Raw genomic sequence first — 18,782 nt, forward strand, 5'->3', positions numbered from 1 at the left:
AAGAAATAAAGCCCCAAATCACAGCCCAAGGCAAATAGGATAGAGAGAAAATAGCCTGACTTCTTTATTCCTGGCCCTCTAATTTCTAGAACCTCTATGAAACATGCAATTAGAAATGTAGCCTACAAGAGTTAGCCTCCCTGTCATAGGAAGCAGAATAATATAAGGCTAAAAAGTGATTCTTAATAGTGTGTGTGTGTGTGTGTGTATTAATCTACTCAGTTTCTTTTTATTTATTTATTTATTTTAATTAGGTGTGTAGGGCAGCAGAATTCATTTGATTCATTGTACATAACTGCAGCATAAATTTTCATTTCTCTGTACACAATGTAGCGTTGCATCATATTTGCAGTCATACATGTACCCAGGGTAAAAATGTCTATCACATTCTACCATCTTTCCTGTCCTCATACCCCTACCCCTCCCCTCCTTAGAGGATTGACTTACGAAAGATCAGGATTATCTTCTGTTAAATTATTTTCCTTTCTTGTCAAGCATTTATAGAAAAAGCTACTAAAAATGTGACTTCGTTCAACAAGTTCATCTGATGCCTTCTCCAATATAAGATACCTGTAAAGTAGCCATCCACAAAATTATTTTTAGATTTTACCTTGTTTTTTCCAACTATCTTCTATGTTCTAGAAATCACTATCAATTATATCCAATTAAATTCAAAGTATAAAAAAGACTCAAAGTGAATTTCTAAGAGATTAAATCTATGATTTGAGCTTTCCATTTGTTCTTTAGTTATCAAGACCATTTGACACTGAAATTGCCCAATTTATTCATTCATTTAATTAACAAATATCTATCCAATTTCTAACATGGATCAAACACCACATTTTAAAAGAGACACATGAAAAGGGGATATAAAAGTACCTGTCCCCAGAAAACTCAACAGTTCAAAGAAGATAGAAAAAATTATTAGTCAAATAATCATATGAACAAATAAGACTGAAACTATGACACTCCTAAATAAATCTAGAAAACTTTAACAACTAAAATGTGACTACTATCTGAATTCTTAGTCTATTTCTATCCTAAAAAAATTCTTCAAATATAATTTTATAATTCAATCTCTTAAAGTGACTAAACTCTTTATAATTAGGAAATTCTGCAATTTCTAACAATTTATGCAGGCTGAGTAGCTAGAGTTAGCTACAATACTACAAAGGAAAAACTGTGTAGACAGGAAACTCCAAACAGCTAGAGTGACCACTTGATGTGTGTGAGGAAAATACCCAAGCATGGGAAATAACTACCCAAAATGATCAGAAGAAATGATAGTCAGAATTCACACAGACCAAGAATGGTGCCCATTCCTACTAGTCAGTCAGGAAAACCTCATAATTCACGAGACAATGGGTGGAGTATTCATGAGTGGTGGGAATTAATTTGTTGGTCTCATTTATCAAATCTTAAAAACAAGACACATGAAAGCTATTTTCAATTAATTTAACTGCATCCCAGTACAAAGTTCAACCATATTTATAGGAATTCAAAAATTTCTAGCATTCAAAAAAATATTACCAGACATGGAAAGAGGCCAAAAAAAAAAAAACCTAAAACAAACAAACAAACAAAAACTATGACTCATCATAAAAAGAAAAATTAAGTGATGCTAATACAGAATTAATACAGCTGAAAAGGACATTAAAATAGTTGTTAAAACTGTATTCCAAGCTGTGGCACACACCTGTAATCCCAGAGGCTTGGGAGGCTGAGACAGGAGAATTTCGAGTTCAGAGGACAGCCTCAGCAATTGCGAGGCCCCTAAGCAACTAAGACCTTTTCTCTAAATAAACTACAAAATATGATTGGGATGTGACAGTGGTCGAGTGCTCCTGAGTTCAATCCCTGGTACAGGGGAAAAAAAAACAAAACCCTGTATTCCAGTGCTAGGGTTATGACTCAGTGGCAGAGTGCTTGCCTCTCACATGTGAGGTACTGGGTTCAATCTTTAGCAACACATTTAAATAAATAAACAAAGTAAAGTTATTGGTCCACATATAACTAAAATTTTTTTTAAAATTTTATCCCATATGTTCAAAAAGTGACACGGATGATATAAAAAAAGACCCAAAGTGAATTTCTAAGAGATTAAATTTATGTTTGTAAATATTAATAATAATGGGAGATTTTGAGCTTTTATGGCTGGAGTAAAAACATTTAGTAAGATGACAAAAATTTTGGTTTGTAAGGGATCTGTGAAATAATTCGGCATTCTCTCAACTTGGGATACAGTACAAAACGAAGGCTAGAAATAAATTTTCTTTGTATGGAAGTTTTAAAAGCTTTCATATATATTCCTTCAGCTTTTCTTAGACAACAAGTTGAAAAACTGGAAGTGATATGGACTTTTTATTAAATGACAGTTAACTTTCATGATGCTTAAAGATACAATAAACAACTGAATAAAGTTGTTTCTTTTCAGTCTCCAAAATGCTTCATAATTATGTAAATATTTCCTTTAACATATAATACAGTGCTCAAAGAAGTATATATCACAAATCAGCATAAAACTAAAACAAAAAAAAAGGCATTAGCTCTTCTTAAGGATATAGTGTCTATGGAAATAAAGAAATAAAACTGAGTTAGTAATCCAAAAATTTCCCAAATCTGAAATCTTGACAGGTTACTTTTAACTGGAGTTAAAATAATTTAGATAAAGACATTAATAATACGTTCCATGGTAAAACCTATAAAAAAATAAGATTATTTATTATTTTACTTACTTAAGGTAAAAATCAATGATTACATCATTAAGAAATTCTCCTTCTTCTAAACATTCTAGGTCTTCATTAGTTACTCCTAATCCTCCCTTAGTAGGTGGTGGAGGATATACAATCAATCTCAAAAAAAAAAAAAAAAAAAAAAAAGAAAGAAAAAGAAAAAGAAAAGAACATTAAAATATATTGGTATTAAAAATTCTAGTAACTAAGAGATTTCCTATATGAAACAAAACTGGGTAGTAGGATCCTATAAAATCTGTAGAGTAAAAAATATTTGACAGGACAAAGGAATTATATTTTCATTCATTTTCACAAGCTACTCATGGTTCTTTCATTAAATATCACCTTTTCCTTTCAAATTATTTGCATTGAGCTAGTCTCAACAGAATAACATCTCAATACCAGTCTCAACAATTGTCTAATTAATAGATTTTATCTATCAGTTTCAACACCAAGGATGTTTCTCTTCTGCATAGTTTATAATTTTTAACAACTAATGTAATAAAACAAATTTTCCTATAATCTACTTTCTAATCTTAAATTTTAATCCCCAAGAACAATTCCTTTCCATTCAGAAAACCAGCATTCAAAAATTGTGCTCTCCTCCTGGTGACTAGCAGTTATGCAATAAAGAAATAAGAAGGAAGCTTGGAAGCTTTCAAATTTCTTATGAGAACATAAAGGAAACAAATAATTACATCACAACCAGAAAGTGGCAAAGAACAAATGGCAGCTAAGAGGCATCCTTCTGGCACTCTTCCCTAAAGACCATCTTTGAATCCCAGGCTATATAATCTTGGAATAATAAGGGGAGTACTTGAATACAATACTAATAAAGGTATAACATGTAGTTCTTGTATCAGAAAACTTCAAAAGCTAATCAATGTACACTTGGTACCATGACACCTAGATCCAATAAGAAAGTTGAAAAATTTGAATGCTAATCTGATAGTTTGTCTTTTTGGCTACTCTCCTATTCTGTGCTCTCTCAATAGTTTTCAAAAAATAACCAGAGAAAATGAATCACATGAAGATATGAAAATAATCTCAAATGCACACTCTTTTGATTTACTACTATGAGAATACATGTAAAAACTGAAATATAAACAAAGAAGCAGCTTCTAAAAGGGACTTTGTAATAAATTCCAAAGTACCTAAACTGAGATACACTTTAGTAAGCAACTTCACCTTTCCTATATATTCAGATATGGAATACATAATCTTCAAAACCATATATTGCTACTCAAATATTTTCAATAAACACTTTAATCTTACCAAATAAGACATTTGGACTGCCATTTCTATCTTACTGACATTAAACTAAATGAAATGGCCCCTTCTATAGTCTTAATAGGTTTAAGGTTCTCATAAATTTCAAAAGTAACATTTTTATTGCTAATTACCAGCATAAAAGTAAAACTCAAAATACTTCAAAAGGTAATCAATCTACTTAAAAGCAGCAGTGCAAATAAAAATTACTAATATGCCCACCTATTACAAACAGAATAAGTCATGGTACATACTTCTGCACAGGTCCAGTATGCCTGACTTCCCGCCATTCTTCATCTGGATTTGATGTAATAGAAAGTGAGTAGCAACCACTGCTTTGCTTCTGCAGAAAGGTGTATGTAGGCTTAGCTGCATCTGTATTTGAGGGCTGAAAGAAAATGACAAGGTAAAGTTTCCTTATCAATACATAAATAAAAACAAAATAACTTCAAAAAGAACAAAGGTAAAACCTAAATTTGTAACTGAAACTATGACTAAAATCCACATCAATAAACTATATACTAAAATTTCTTTTAAAGATATAACCAAACCAAAAAAAACAATGCTTGTGATCAAAAGATAGTGTATACTGTAAACTTAAGTGTTTAAGATATGGGGCTCTAAAATTAAAGAAGAATTTTACAACTGAAGCTCAAGATAATCCAAACATATGATAAATAACAGAAAAAGATTTAAAATTTAAAAAAAAAATTTTTAGTTGTAGATGAACACAATACCTTTATCTTTTTATGTGGTGCTGAAGATCAAACCCGGAGCCTCATACATGCTAGGCAAGTACTCTACCACTAAGCCAAAACCCCTGCCCCTCAAAATTTAAAAGAGGTTGAGTTTATAATATATCATAAATTGATATCCATAATTGGAAAACAAAAATTTGATTACATAATATAAGAAGCAAAATTTTCTAACATAATCTAGAAGGATGGCAAAGTCTTAAGCATCTTCTTAAATTAATGTGGCTTTCTAAAAGGCCTTCTGAATAAAAGATGAGCCTCAGACCATATCCATGTATGTGTTTGGTGGGCATGTGCACATCTGTGTATGTATAGCTACTTAACAAAAACTTTTCTTTCTAGAAGTATTTTGCAGATATATAAGATACATGTAAATAATCAACCTCTTATAAAAATAAAAATAGTATTTTTAATTTCCTATTATTTCAAGTTCATTTTAGACTTACAGACATTTCCAAAAATAAATAAATAAATAAAATACAGATGCAGCTAAGGTTCACCTAAAATCTTTTTTTTAAATATTTTTTCAGTTGTAGATGGACATAATGCTTTTATTTATTTGTCTGTTTGTTTGTTTGTATGTGGTGCTGAGGATTAAAACCAGTGCCTCACACATGTGAAGCAAGCACTCTGCCACTAACCACAATCCCAGCCCAGATTCACCTAATCTTAACATCGCATACAACCACAGTATAATTATCAAAAGCAAGAAATTGGGGCTGGGGCTGTGGCTTAGCAGTAGAGTGATCACCTAGCATAGGTGAGGCCCTGGGTTCAATTCCCAGCACCACATAAAAATAAATAAATAAAGATATTGTGTCCTAATACAACTGGAAAATATATATTTTTTTAAAAAATCAAGAAATTTTCACTGATAAAATAATATTAACTAGATTACTAGACTTTACTCTGACTTCACTAGTGAGTTTTTCCCTTAATATCATTTTTCTATTTAGGATCCTACGATTCCTTAGTCTTTTCTTGTCTTTCATGATCTTAATACTTCAGAAGAGTACTGTTCAGTTATTTTATGATTGGGTTTGTCTGGTTTTTTTTTTCATGATTTAGATTAGGGTGAGGCATTGCTGAAAAGAGCACCACAGAAGAAGTTATATACTCTTCTTTTTTTTTTTTTTGATTTTTTTTTATTTTATTGGTCGTTCATAACATTACATAGTTCTTAATACATCATATTACACGGTTGATTCACGTGGATTATGAACTCCCGCTTTTACCCCGTATACAAATTGCTGTATCACATCAGTTTCCCTTCCATTGATTGACATATTGCCTTTCTAGTGTCTGATGTATTCTGCTGTCTGTCCTATTCTCTACTATCCCCCCTCCCCTCCCCTCCCCTTTTCTCTCTCTACCCCTTCTACTGTAAATCATTACTTCCATTTGTATTATCTTGTCTTGCCCCTCCTTTCCTCTTATATGACATTTTGTATAACCCCATTTCCATGCAATTTCCCTTCTCACTCCCTTTCCCTCCCACCTCTCATCCCTGTTTAATGTAAATCTTCTTCTCAAGCTCTTCGTCCCTACCCTGTCCTTGTTTACTCCCCTTATATCAAAGGAGTCATTTGGTATTTGTTTTTTAAAGATTGACTAGCTTCACTTAGCATAATCTGCTCTAATGCCATCCATTTCCCTCCAAATTCTATGATTTTGTCATTTTTTAATGCAGAGTAATACTCCATAGTATATAAATGCCACATTTTTTTTATCCATTCATCTATTGAAGGGCATCTAGGCTGGTTCCACAGTCTTGCTATCGTGAATTGAGCTGCTATGAACATCGATGTAGCAGTGTCCCTGTAGCATGCTCTTGTTAGGGCTTTAGGGAATAGACCGAGAAGGGGAATAGCTGGGTCAAATGGTGGTTCCATTCCCAGCTTTCCAAGAAATCTCCATACTGCTTTCCAAATTGGCTGCACCAATTTGCAGTCCCACCAGCAATGAACAAGAGTGCCCTTTTCCCCGCATCCTCTCCAGCACTTATTGTTGTTTGACTTCCTAATGGCTGCCAGTCTTACTGGAGTGAGATGGTATCTTAGGGTAGTTTTGATTTGCATTTCTCTGACTGCTAGCGATGGTGAGCATTTTTTCATGTACTTTTTGATTGATTGTATGTCCTCCTCTGAGAAGTGTCTGTTCAGGTCCTTGGCCCATTTATTGATTGGGTTATTTGTTATCTTATTGTCTAATTTTTTGAGTTCTTTGTATATTCTGGTTATTAGGGCTCTATCTGAAGTGTGTGGAGTAAAGATTTGTTCCCAGGATGTAGGCTCCCTGTTTATCTCTCTTATTGTTTCTTTTGCTGAGAAAAAACTTTTTAGTTTGAGTAAGTCCCATTTGTTGATTCTATTTGTTAACTCTAGCGCTATGGGTGTCCTATTGAGGAATTTGGAGCCCGATTCCACAGCGTGTAGATCATAACTGGTGATGTTAATTTTGCTCACTTGGTTAAGGTGAGGTCTGCCAGGTTTCTGCACTGCAAATTTACTAGGTTCCTTTTTGTAATTAATAATATTTTAGGCAAGAGACTTTTATATTCACATATCCTATTTCTCCTTAAATTTTCACCCATCAAATTTAGCATCCATCAGTAGACCTTGCCTGCAACAATCAAAAATATAGTGTTTTAGTGGTGGTTTTATATTTTCCTATTGCTTTTCCATTTATTAACTAGATACTTTTCTAAGAAAAAAGCACCCTTACACACCATTTATTATTTAATTTTTATTCATTCATCAACTGTTATCTATTTATATCAGTATATATTTAAACATATTTATATTACTCGTTGGTGATAAACCCATGCTGTCATTATTGATTCTGTGAAATAAACTTTGCAACTTTAGTATTAGAATATTTTCAGATTGATTCCTGTGCCCTTTTGACAAAATATTGTGTTTTGAAATCAGCCTAATATTGGTGAAAGAATTTTTACCTCTTTACTTACCCACTGTCAATCATATTAATTGTATGCTAACCTGAGATATTGATTTCATCTTCATTTCTTCAGTAGTGGCAGGGAAAGAACAAGTTGAAGCACAATAATAATGAATAAAAGAACTTTCTTTTGAAGTGAGGTTCTGAAACAGCGGAAATGCCTGAACCCAAGACAATGGATAAGAAAGTTCTAATTCTCCATGGGTGGTACTTATTTCCATCATAATATCTTTCAATTTCAATTCTTCTCTTTGTGAAATGGGATTGTTTAGCTCAAGGAAAATGAATTCATTAGATTTTGCTACAAAAAAAAAGAAATAAATTTTTACCACAAGTATTATTTTTCAAGGGAATTATAATTAAGATAATTTAATTATGAAAAATAGAAAGTTTGATATAAAACCCAACAAAGTATTTTGTATGTTAATGATAAATGATGCAAATTAAAATCTGAAAATACACCATCAGTAATCTAGAACCAAAATTCACAATTTTTGAACTCCTGTTCTACCACATTAGAATGGAAATTCTGCAATGGTTTTGACTGCTGTATCTTCAGTGCCTACCATTTACTAAGTGCTAGTAAACATTTATCAATGAATGATAATTAAATAATTACTTATTTTTCTCTAACCTTCCATAGATCAAATCTAACAATTAACAAAGTATTATAATTAAACACTTCCTTTATTTTCTTTCCTCAATCATTTTAACAATGGTCTCCAAATCACTGCCTTCCTCCACAATGATTATAAATGGCTCTTTACATTTATCTCAACTTCTTGCTATTTAATTATTAATTTTCCCATTGGAAGTAATTAGAACAGGAAAATAACAGGTTTTAAAGGTATAAAATTGAGCTCACTATTTGACATCTTTAATGTGCAACAAAGTAGAGGGAGGAAGGTAAAGAGATAAAAAGATATAAGAAAAAGACTAACTTGAGGTACCTAATTTTAAACCAAACTCTGTTAAGAGTTAGAAACTAAACAAAGTTGAAAAATATCTCAAGACACACATTATACAGATATGTGTTATTGATGCCTACAGAAAACCATCCAATCCAACCTTAGAAGCATGGCATATAAGCAAGCTGAATTTTATTTTTCAGAAACTAAAGAAAATACCAAAAGTAAAGGAATCTATATTTTGTTTAGTCTTGCCACTAATTAACTGTTGTAATTCATTATGAAACAGTAGCAAGAAACTCACAAAAAAGGTAGCCAAGGGAAACAACTAGAAGATATTTCTTTTAAATCATGTTAATAAGTAGAATAATTTATCTTATATAACATTAGGGGATAAGATTATTTAATTCAATAAGATTAATTTCAGTTCAATGAAATAATTGGTCTATTAAATTATTTAAAAGAAAATTATTTATAGGACTTTTCAGGTTATCCTGAAATTTTAAAGTTATTTTATACTCACATTGTTGGCTAAATACAGAGTGTTCTAATTGGGCCTGAATCTCTTGAAGGTAATTTGAAGAGACCCAGAGGAAAAGGATAGCATGACTCCTTTTACTGTGATCATCACCCTTATTCTTCCATAATCCAAACCTCTTTAAATGCGTGGTATCCACTAACAACGAAACCTCATTCAGGGACACTGAAACAAAGAAAAGACAAAAACCTAAAAGTCAACCTATTAGGAATACAGGATTTATGCACTATGTGACACTTCCTAATACATTTTTTTGAAAGAACTACATGCCAAAAAAAAAAAAGAACTACATGCCAAGTTTTTCAGAAACATAGTTCCAGTACACTGCATTAAACTTCGCTGAAATACCTGAAGCAGTATTAGTAGAGTAAAAATATCACATTAAAAATTAGGAAGAGCTAAAGAATTACTAAATGATAATTAAATACAGAGGTTAGTCTCACACAATATGATTTCAGTTATATCCAAAAAAGAAAAATTTGAGGCTAAATTTCTGCAGCATAAAAATTTTATGCAAAGAGAGTTCTCGATACGAATTCCAATATCTTTAGAGAAAAAAGTCTACTGCAGAAAACTTAGTATGCATAACTTAAAAAATTCTCAGTTTCTATTTTTCTTATCATGGTCAATACTATAATCAAAGACCAATTTCTGCCCATATTTCTTTTCCTAAAATATCTGCATTTCACCACATAGACAAGCTAGATTATCAGGAGGTTTTGAATGGTGGAATATATTTCTTTTAAAGTTCTTCCAGATTTTACTTTTCAAAACTTTTAAGGAATAACTCTAAATTATTAGGTTTTCTTTCTCTTAACTAAAAAAAATCTCCTCTGGAATTTCTTTTTTTAACTCAAATAACCATGGAAAACTGGTTTAAAGAAGTCCTGAAGGTCGTCTAGTCCAACTTTTAAACCAGGAAAACAATTATCATTTAAATATAAAATTAAGATGAGTGCCTATCTGAAATAGTATTCCCTATTAGGACTCCCCTCTGCCTTATTTCATGACACCTTGCTACTCAGAGTGTGGTCTTCAGCCTGTAACACTGCCATCACCTGGAAGTTTGTTAGATATATTGGATATTAGATCCCACTCCAGATCTCAGTTTAATAGCTTTGCATCAGGTGATTAATTATGAACATTAAAGTTTAAAAATAATTTTATAAGATTCAAATACTTGATTAACCAGTCATATTTATGTTCCTAAGTCCACCATTCAATTCTTCATATCATAACTCCCCATTATGAAAATAAAGTACTAGCAATGACAAACATTTGATTTAAAGAAGGGAGAGAACCCTCAAAACACTGCTCTTCATTTCTTCCTCGAATAGCCCACAATGCTATACCCACTTTTCCATTCCTTCTAAGTAACGGAATCCTAACTTTATTAAGGGAAGCAAGATGCCCACCTTTGAATGACCTAATTCCTAGTTTTCTTTACAATACGTGTATGACCATAAAATTAAGTCAGCCAGTAAAATTAAGCAGAAGGGTGGCGAATTCTTCCAAGTAGGATCCTTAGAAGGGAAACAGTATGTGTTCTTATAATCATTTTCCCCTTTCACCTGACTTCTGCCTGAAACACTAACATGATGATGGAGTATGAGCAGTAATACTGGTCATAAGACAAACATGGGGATGAAAGTCATGCATCAAGGATGAGAATAGAAAAATAAGACTCTAGGCCACTGAGCACCATGGAAACACAATGCCAGTGCAGCCTACCTCTAGATTTCTTCGTGTCAAGGAAAATTAAACTACTTTCTCTAAGCCACTGTTACTTGCAGCCAAATACAATTAATAGCAAATATAAATATGGATAAATTTTTCCCTCAAATCATGAAAGAAAGGAAACATTTAGACGCCTAGGTTCCCATCAAAAAGACTGCTTTATATGCAAGTCTTGTTTTAAAAAACAAAAATTGGATATGGGAAAATAGCCACAGGCAGCATTTTAGAAAAAACACTAATATTTTCCTCTTCCTTTATAAAGTTGAAAGACTTACTGTCATTGAAAGCAATATTTTTCCACAATTAGTAAATAAAATTGTACTTTAAGCACCATATGGAACTCTATTATGTGTAACTATAATACACTAATAAAACCATTTTTAAAACATTATGGGACAGAAAAATATAAAATAACAATATTTGAAACAAAGTGTAAATATGAACTATGAAAATCTAAAATATCACTTTTTGATACTTGTATCATAAAACTTGGGAAGTAGCTCTCTTCACTACCTAGGTCTTTATAGATTGTAGCACTACTACCTTTTCTAAAAGTTACATGTCTTTATTTCTTCTGAACAGTAAATACTATATTATTCCTAATAATTTATTAGCATTTCTTAATAAGGATTATAAATGTATTATTTTGTGCCTTATATATTGCTACTTAAGTGATAATTATTAGATTCATATCACAACATAAGTTTTAGATTCTGAACATGGGGTATCTGAAGAATTCAACTAAGGTTATTTTGATCACATCTTCAATCTCAAACAGAAGCTTCTTCTTTAGTTCATATCTGAAGTGCTAGTGCTACTTGTGTGTGGATTTTTCTTCCTTGTTCTTATCATTCTTTCTCTAAAGAAAGAATTGTTTATTCTTGTCATTACTTATTCTAAAAGATTTTCAATTGGGGAGTGAATGAGAAACAGTTTGAATCTCTTTAAGTTGCAGGTACATTTTTCCACCCTACTCTGCTTTACTCACACAAGAAATGGTATAAAAATCTCTTAGCATCTATGCAAAAACAATACATGTCTCTGTGCTTCCTTCCCTGTAGTTCCTATTTTCATTCATTCTTGTGAATCCAAAAATAGTCTTGCTATTTGCCAAAATTTTATTTCCGCTAATACTAAGAAGTCACCATGAGTACTTTAATATTGTTTTGATTTATAGTCATTAAAACAATAATCACTATTTTCAGTGTGTAAAACATTTTAATTCTCTTGTGGAGCTGCTAAAAAATGTTAAAGTATAACATTATTAAACTACCTTAGTTTTATTTACATTCTATACTGAAAAAATCATGAAAAACTGTTTGAAAAAGGATTTCAGAATTTTTGCTAACCAAAATTTTATGCTCAAATTACAGTGAAAAGGAAAGAGAATGATAGCTTACCTTGAAATGGGATTTTTATATACTTTGTTGTGAACTAAAGAAAAATAAAAGCAAAAAATGAGTTACTACCCAAAATGTGTTAAGTTTAAAAAAATTTTAATACCACAATTACACATTAAAAGTTTACATGAAAAATGCTCAAGCCCATCTATCAGTAAACCAAGAAAATGCTTCACTCTAGAGACTTAGTTTTAGGGATGTTTAAGAACCTTATGCAAATAATTTAATTCTCAATATGCTCATTTATAAAAACTGTTAAGACTTTAATAAATATATGTTTCAAAGATGTCCTCTAAAAATTTAAGGAAGACATAAAACAAAGTCCAGAATAAACTACCAAGAGACCATACAAGGTAGCTGATTCAGAAGCTGATGATGATTCTCTTAGGGATGAAATTATAGCAATCAAACTCATAAGAGACATGTGAACAAACCAAAGTGCCAATGTACTATATTATTTGTAATGAGATATTAAAACTAACAAAAGCATTAACATGTACCACCTGCAATGAACATTTTGTTCTGTAGAAGAACAAAAGACTGCTTTTACCACATGAAAACAACTGGAAAAAACAGTTGTTTAGTATCGACTGGCTACAAAAATCTAATAAATCCAACTTTTGATGCACTTGTCAATATGACAACATAAATTAAGTACAAAAGACAGAATACTCTCTCCCTTGGATAGTCTTTAGGTGAGCACTGCCAATTCTTTTATCCCTAGCATTTTCACCTTTCTGTTACACGTTACAAATTCCCTTCTGACTGAAGTTCTTGTTCTTTCTGCTCCTTCTTTCCCAAGAATCTTATTTTTTCTAGGTATCTTTTATATATATCTGATGATCCTAAATGTTGCTTTTATAAGCTAATACTATATTATTCCTTAATAATTTATTACCATTTCCTAATAAGGATTATCAGTGTATTATTTTGTGCATTATATATTTCTACTACTTAAGTGATAATATAATTATTAGATTCATTATCACAACATAAGTTTTAGATTCTGAACATGGGGTATCTGAAGAATTCAACTAAGGTTATTTTGATCATATCTTCAATCTCAAACAGAAGCTTCTTCTTTAGTTCATATCTGAAGTGCTACTTGTGTGTAGATTTTTCTTCCTTGTTATTATCATTCTTTCTCCAAAGAAAGAATTTTTTAAATATTTTCTTGTCATTATCTATTTAAAAGATTTTCAGTTGGGGAGTGAATGAGAAAACAGTTTGAATCTCTTTAAGTTGCAGGTACATTTTTCCACTCTACTTTGCTTTACTCACACAAGAAATGGTATAAAAATCTCTTAGCATCTGTACAAAAACAATACATGTTTATGTGTAGTTCCTATTTTCATTCAAGTTCCTATTTTCTCAAGGCCAAATCTTACAAATTAACTATCTAAAACAAAAGACATTTGTGTTTTGAAGTTTGGTTTTTTCCATTAATATCAAAGGAATGTGCCTGTTTATTTATTCTTTGGTTAAGTTTCTCTTTTGATCAATACGTATATAAAACTGTTGATCATATCAGGGTTAGTCTGTAAGCATAAGACAGAAAGCGAAGATGATCTTGGTATTTGAATTTAATATAAGTTAGCAAACAATGTTCATTGAAACCACAGGTTTGACTCCATTTATTTTTTCAATTTAAAAATTATTTCATATTGCATTTTCACAAATATAAAAGACATCTAATATAGGGTAAGTCAGCCATTGAAGCAAAATAACGCAACAGGACATATTAGTTTAAAGCTGAGTTTGGAGTTCAAATCCTGTCTGTATTGTCTCCACCATTAACATAAATAATAACTAGGTAAACAGGCAACATATTGAAACTCTCTCAGCTTTAGCATGACCCTTAAGCCAGGGGAGTCTCTATCATTAGACACTAGCATCTGATTAACAATAAGTTGTCTAATTTAATACAAACAAATACATCTTATTATTCTCTTACTTTCACATAATTGCTACATATATTTACCCTTTGCAAATCATTCTGACATGTCTCACTGGGTCTTTAATCTCATAAAATATTCCTAGTAAAAGTAACTAACTAGTTCTACAAATTGAATATAAGAGTTGCTTGCTTTTCAGTTATATACCTGTTTTTACAAAATACTGCAACGGTATGATCCTTACTACACTTTCTCTCTCCCCCTCTTTCCACGTCATCAAGAACTCTTGTCCTATCAAGCCAGTCTACTTGGCAAGTATTTGACAATGATCTATATCTCTGAATGACAACTATGGCTAATGTTATTTCTCCCAGAGATAAAACTCCATTTATAGCAAAATAATTAATCCCCAGTTAAGAAAGTGAAAAAAATGTTTTTGTGACATTAAGGTAAATCCAGTTTTCTGAAGTTACTAAACTGGCTTAAACTCTAAAATAAAGATGAGCCTAAGAGTTATTTCATAATTTCTTATGACATCTAGAAACCAGTCTCTGAACATAATTTATACCTAATAAACACTTTCCTATCATAAAAAAGATAAGATTTAAAGAAATAAAAGGTTTTCAATTATTGCAACATTTTTTACACTTAAAAAAAAAAAAAACCTAACTCAACGGCCCAACTAGAGGAAAATGGCTTTAATGTGTATAATTTTCCACCATTGATATTTTTCTAATTCAGCTAAAGTGTAAGTCTCATGAGACTGAAAACACTATCTCCAGTATCTATAGCAAAGTCTAACATACAGCAGGTACTCAGTGAATGTTTAGAAATTAAATGAATTTAATTTCTAAATACCCACCAAAAATACAAAATAAGTTCTTTAATTCTGTTACAGAAAATCATGAACTGTGTCTGAAAGAAAATATGTAAAATGTCTTTTGAAAAACCTAAAATTTTTAAGGCTTTTACTCTTTGCTCTTTTTGGTTATTCAATATACTTTTTAATTTTTAAAACTGCTTTCACTTTCTACATTATAACTGAATTTTTGCAGAATTCCTTTTAGTCATTATTCACACACATGTATTTACTTTGATTTACTAAGCTACCTTCCCATAATTACACACTCAAATTTTAAGAAATGTTCCAACAAATATAAGACAAATTTTTAAGATCTACATTATTTGCAGTCCCCTATGTAAAACAAAACATTGAAACAACAGAAATGACCAACAAATCGGAAGAAATTAAACTAATTTAATAAAATTGTGGTAAGTTACAAAGTAGCATGTATTTTAAAGTATCTATGAATATATAGATATGGAATGATATACACTAAAAAACTGGCAGTTGTCTCTGGATAAGCAAGAAGATAAATTATTTTTATACTGTTCGTTTACTCATTTGTAGTTTTTTTAAATTTAATTTTGGTTTTTGCTCATAAAAAGTCCATCTGTGTAATTTCATAATTAATACACTAATTAATGAAAATTTCATTAATGAATACACTGGATTTTTCTCCCTTGAATAAACAATTATTGTCATATATTTAGGTTATCCAGTTTGTTTCCCATTACAAAGAGCTCTACAGAAATAACTGTTAAAATCTGAATTTATAATTAAAAAAAGCAAAGCAGGGGAGAAAATCCTGAAAAATGAACAAAATTCTTTTAAAAAAATTATAAAATCACTTCAGGCATACCAAAATCATTAGTATTTGTAAAAAAGTGGCCAGGAAATATTAATTTTAAACTAAATATTTCTTAAGCTTTCAAAAGATGTACAAATGAGATGCTACAAGTACATAGTAAAAAGAAAAGTTAATCAGCTGAGAAAAGAGGATCAGTGAGTTTCCTGGAAGACGTAGTATTTCAGATAAGCCTTAAAAGATGATTAGGATTTTAACAGGCACAAATAGTAAGAAAATAAATCTGACTGAAATCTAGTCTGTCATTCATATATAGTCTGTGAAAAGAAATGTCTTTTTAGTGAGAAAACAGATTATAATCAATTCCTGGACATCCTTAAATAACAAGATTAGGAATTTGGAGAAATCTGTTTATAACAGTTTAAACTAAAAAAATTAAACTTCTTCTTTCTGGTCCAAACTATAACCTGAAAAAATTTTATTTTACTTACAAATAACTTTTAGAGCCCAAAGAATATCAACTACTACATGTGATTTTTTTCATACATGATTTTCATTAGAATAGCTGTAACTGAAAGAAAAACCCAAATAAACTCTCCATGTTTAATTGCTTTTAATAGGCTTTAAAAATCAATAATTTTGGAGGTCACACAGCTGCATGATGTCTCCCTCTTACTCAGCTATTCAGAAGACACCTCTGACTAAAGCCATTTAACAGGTTAAAATGCCTTTTGCCATCTCCTGGTTTTGCCAAAATTACCTATGCCTGGGAAAAGAACTAAGACACAAATCATAAAACTTACTAATCAGTAACTTTTCTCTGGAATTACAAAACCCAGAATATATGAGGGTCTCTAGATAACACCAGAATATCGACCAAGAATTTACTAATCTTGTCCTTTAATTAGAGTGAAATAATATCTAATGAATTATAGGGAATGACCTAGGAAATGATAGTTGATTGTTATCGTAAGGATATTCTGGCAGAAAAGAAAAAAATCAATCCTGATAATGAAGGACTGCTCAGCACATAGTCTTCCTACTAATTGGCCCCTTGGCTCCTCCTGCCCCCACCATAAAGATCTTTGTGCCCCTAAGATTTGTGAGTGAGAGCTTCCCATCTTTGGTTTGCTGACTTTCCAAATAAATCTTTTTCTTCGCCCCAACAGTTCTCCTTTGAATCAGTGGCAAGTAAAAAAAGAGAATTTTAGGAAAGGGAATTAAAAAAACATTTCAAAGTCTGATGACTTTCAACATATCCCAAGTGCCCCATATAAAATTAATCTCAATTCTATTTTTATTTGTACAAACATACAAATCTGAAAATGCCTTGTCCAAAATCCAAAAAGAAAAAAATAAAGAAAAAATACTTACTGTAATACAACCTTTAGAAGTTCCTTTTATTTTACCAATATACACAGAAGTAAATATAAAATCCAGTTTTAGATCTGTCTCATTATTAGGAATAACACAGGAAATGTTTTCCATGACTGGATTATATGGGCATAATTCAGATGATTCCTAATGAATAATAAATAATGAAATGCATACAATATAAGTATTATATAAATGCTAAAAATAATCAAAGTCAATTTTTTAAAATTATTACTAATGAATTTGTGAAGAATTTCACATTGTTTTTTTAAATATGTTTTAATTGGAGGTGGACACAATACCTTTATTTTTACTTATTTAATTTTATGTAGTGTTGAGGATGTAACCCAGTACCTCAACAATGCTAGGTGAGTGCTGTACCACTGAGCCACAACATCAGCCCCTTACATTATTCTTATAATGTGAAGAAATAGTTACACAATTTTTTTCTGAAGAGGCATATGGTTTGCCTTGAGAAAATTAAAGTCAAATCCAAAATTAATTCCATAGGTCTAACCACCAGAAATATATCCTTATCTGCATCAAAGCCATGGCTTCCCATTCTGTATTCCCTGACTGGCTTTATACATTTTTAACTCAACAGATAAATTTAGATTCATGTAGTACTTTAATTTAAATGAGTTTTAAACATGTCTTTTAAACTCTACAACCATCTTACAGGTAGATTTTCTTTTTCCCATTTCTTAAAGTTAGCAGATGTTTGGATTGGTTAAGTAACTTGCCTAAGGTTATAAGCAAGTCAGTGACAATCACGTTTCTGTCTCTAGGACAAGTACCAAAGCACACAAAATTGCTTCCATTAACCAAGACAGTACTCTTGCTACCACACTTTTGTGAGAAGGGACCAGGGGAACATTGGAGATTGAACACAGGGTGCTCTACCACGGAGCTACACTTACAACCTTTTTCATTGTATTTTGAAGCAGGGTTTGGCGAAAATGCCCAAGTTGGGCTTGAACTTCTGATCTTCTGCCTCAGCCTCCAAGTCCATGGGATTACAGATGTGCACCATTGCACCCAGTTGCTATTACTCTTTTAATGAGCAATGAAAGAATGTAAGCACTCAAGAACCATCTGTTACATCAAATCTATTATGATTTATTATAGATTCTGGTTAAAAACAGCCAACCAGAAATGGTTCATAGTTACCAAAAGCCTCAAAACTCATATCATCTACTCTTAAGTAACTGCTTTTAAATGATATACAACCAGATTATGTCAAAATGAATGACATTATTACATATAACTATAATGAACCAATAAATATAAAAATAATAATATACAACTAGATAATATCAGTAACTATGCTCCACAGTCTCTTCTGAATTTTACAACTTTCAGATGACTTTTCAACTCCACATATATCCAGCCTCTGCAACATCATAAATGACCTAATAAATTATCACCATAGCAATTATTATGTATATGTACTCACTCCCCTTATAACAAGTGTGATTAATCCTCATCTACAACATACATAGTATTCATTAACCCACCTCACAATGCTTTGTCATTTTCTTCTTTTATTGCTATGTTTTATTATCTA

General features: G+C 31.2%; 1 protein-coding gene across 1 annotated transcript in view; it reads right to left on the reverse strand.

Moving 5' to 3' along the window:
• Positions 1-18,782, reverse strand: part of Senp7 (SUMO specific peptidase 7) — a 150,622-nt gene that overhangs the window by 11,987 nt on the left and 119,853 nt on the right. Inside the window, exons 11-17 of the mRNA XM_077795332.1 lie at positions 17,216-17,362; positions 12,298-12,331; positions 9,146-9,325; positions 7,756-8,015; positions 4,256-4,389; positions 2,736-2,852; positions 448-570 (exon numbers count right to left, since the gene is read on the reverse strand). Coding sequence (XP_077651458.1) covers positions 448-570; positions 2,736-2,852; positions 4,256-4,389; positions 7,756-8,015; positions 9,146-9,325; positions 12,298-12,331; positions 17,216-17,362 — 995 coding nt within the window. The remainder of the gene's footprint in view (positions 1-447; positions 571-2,735; positions 2,853-4,255; positions 4,390-7,755; positions 8,016-9,145; positions 9,326-12,297; positions 12,332-17,215; positions 17,363-18,782) is intronic.

Source organism: Urocitellus parryii, chromosome 2, assembly GCF_045843805.1.
Source record: "Urocitellus parryii isolate mUroPar1 chromosome 2, mUroPar1.hap1, whole genome shotgun sequence".
NCBI lineage: Eukaryota > Metazoa > Chordata > Mammalia > Rodentia > Sciuridae > Urocitellus > Urocitellus parryii.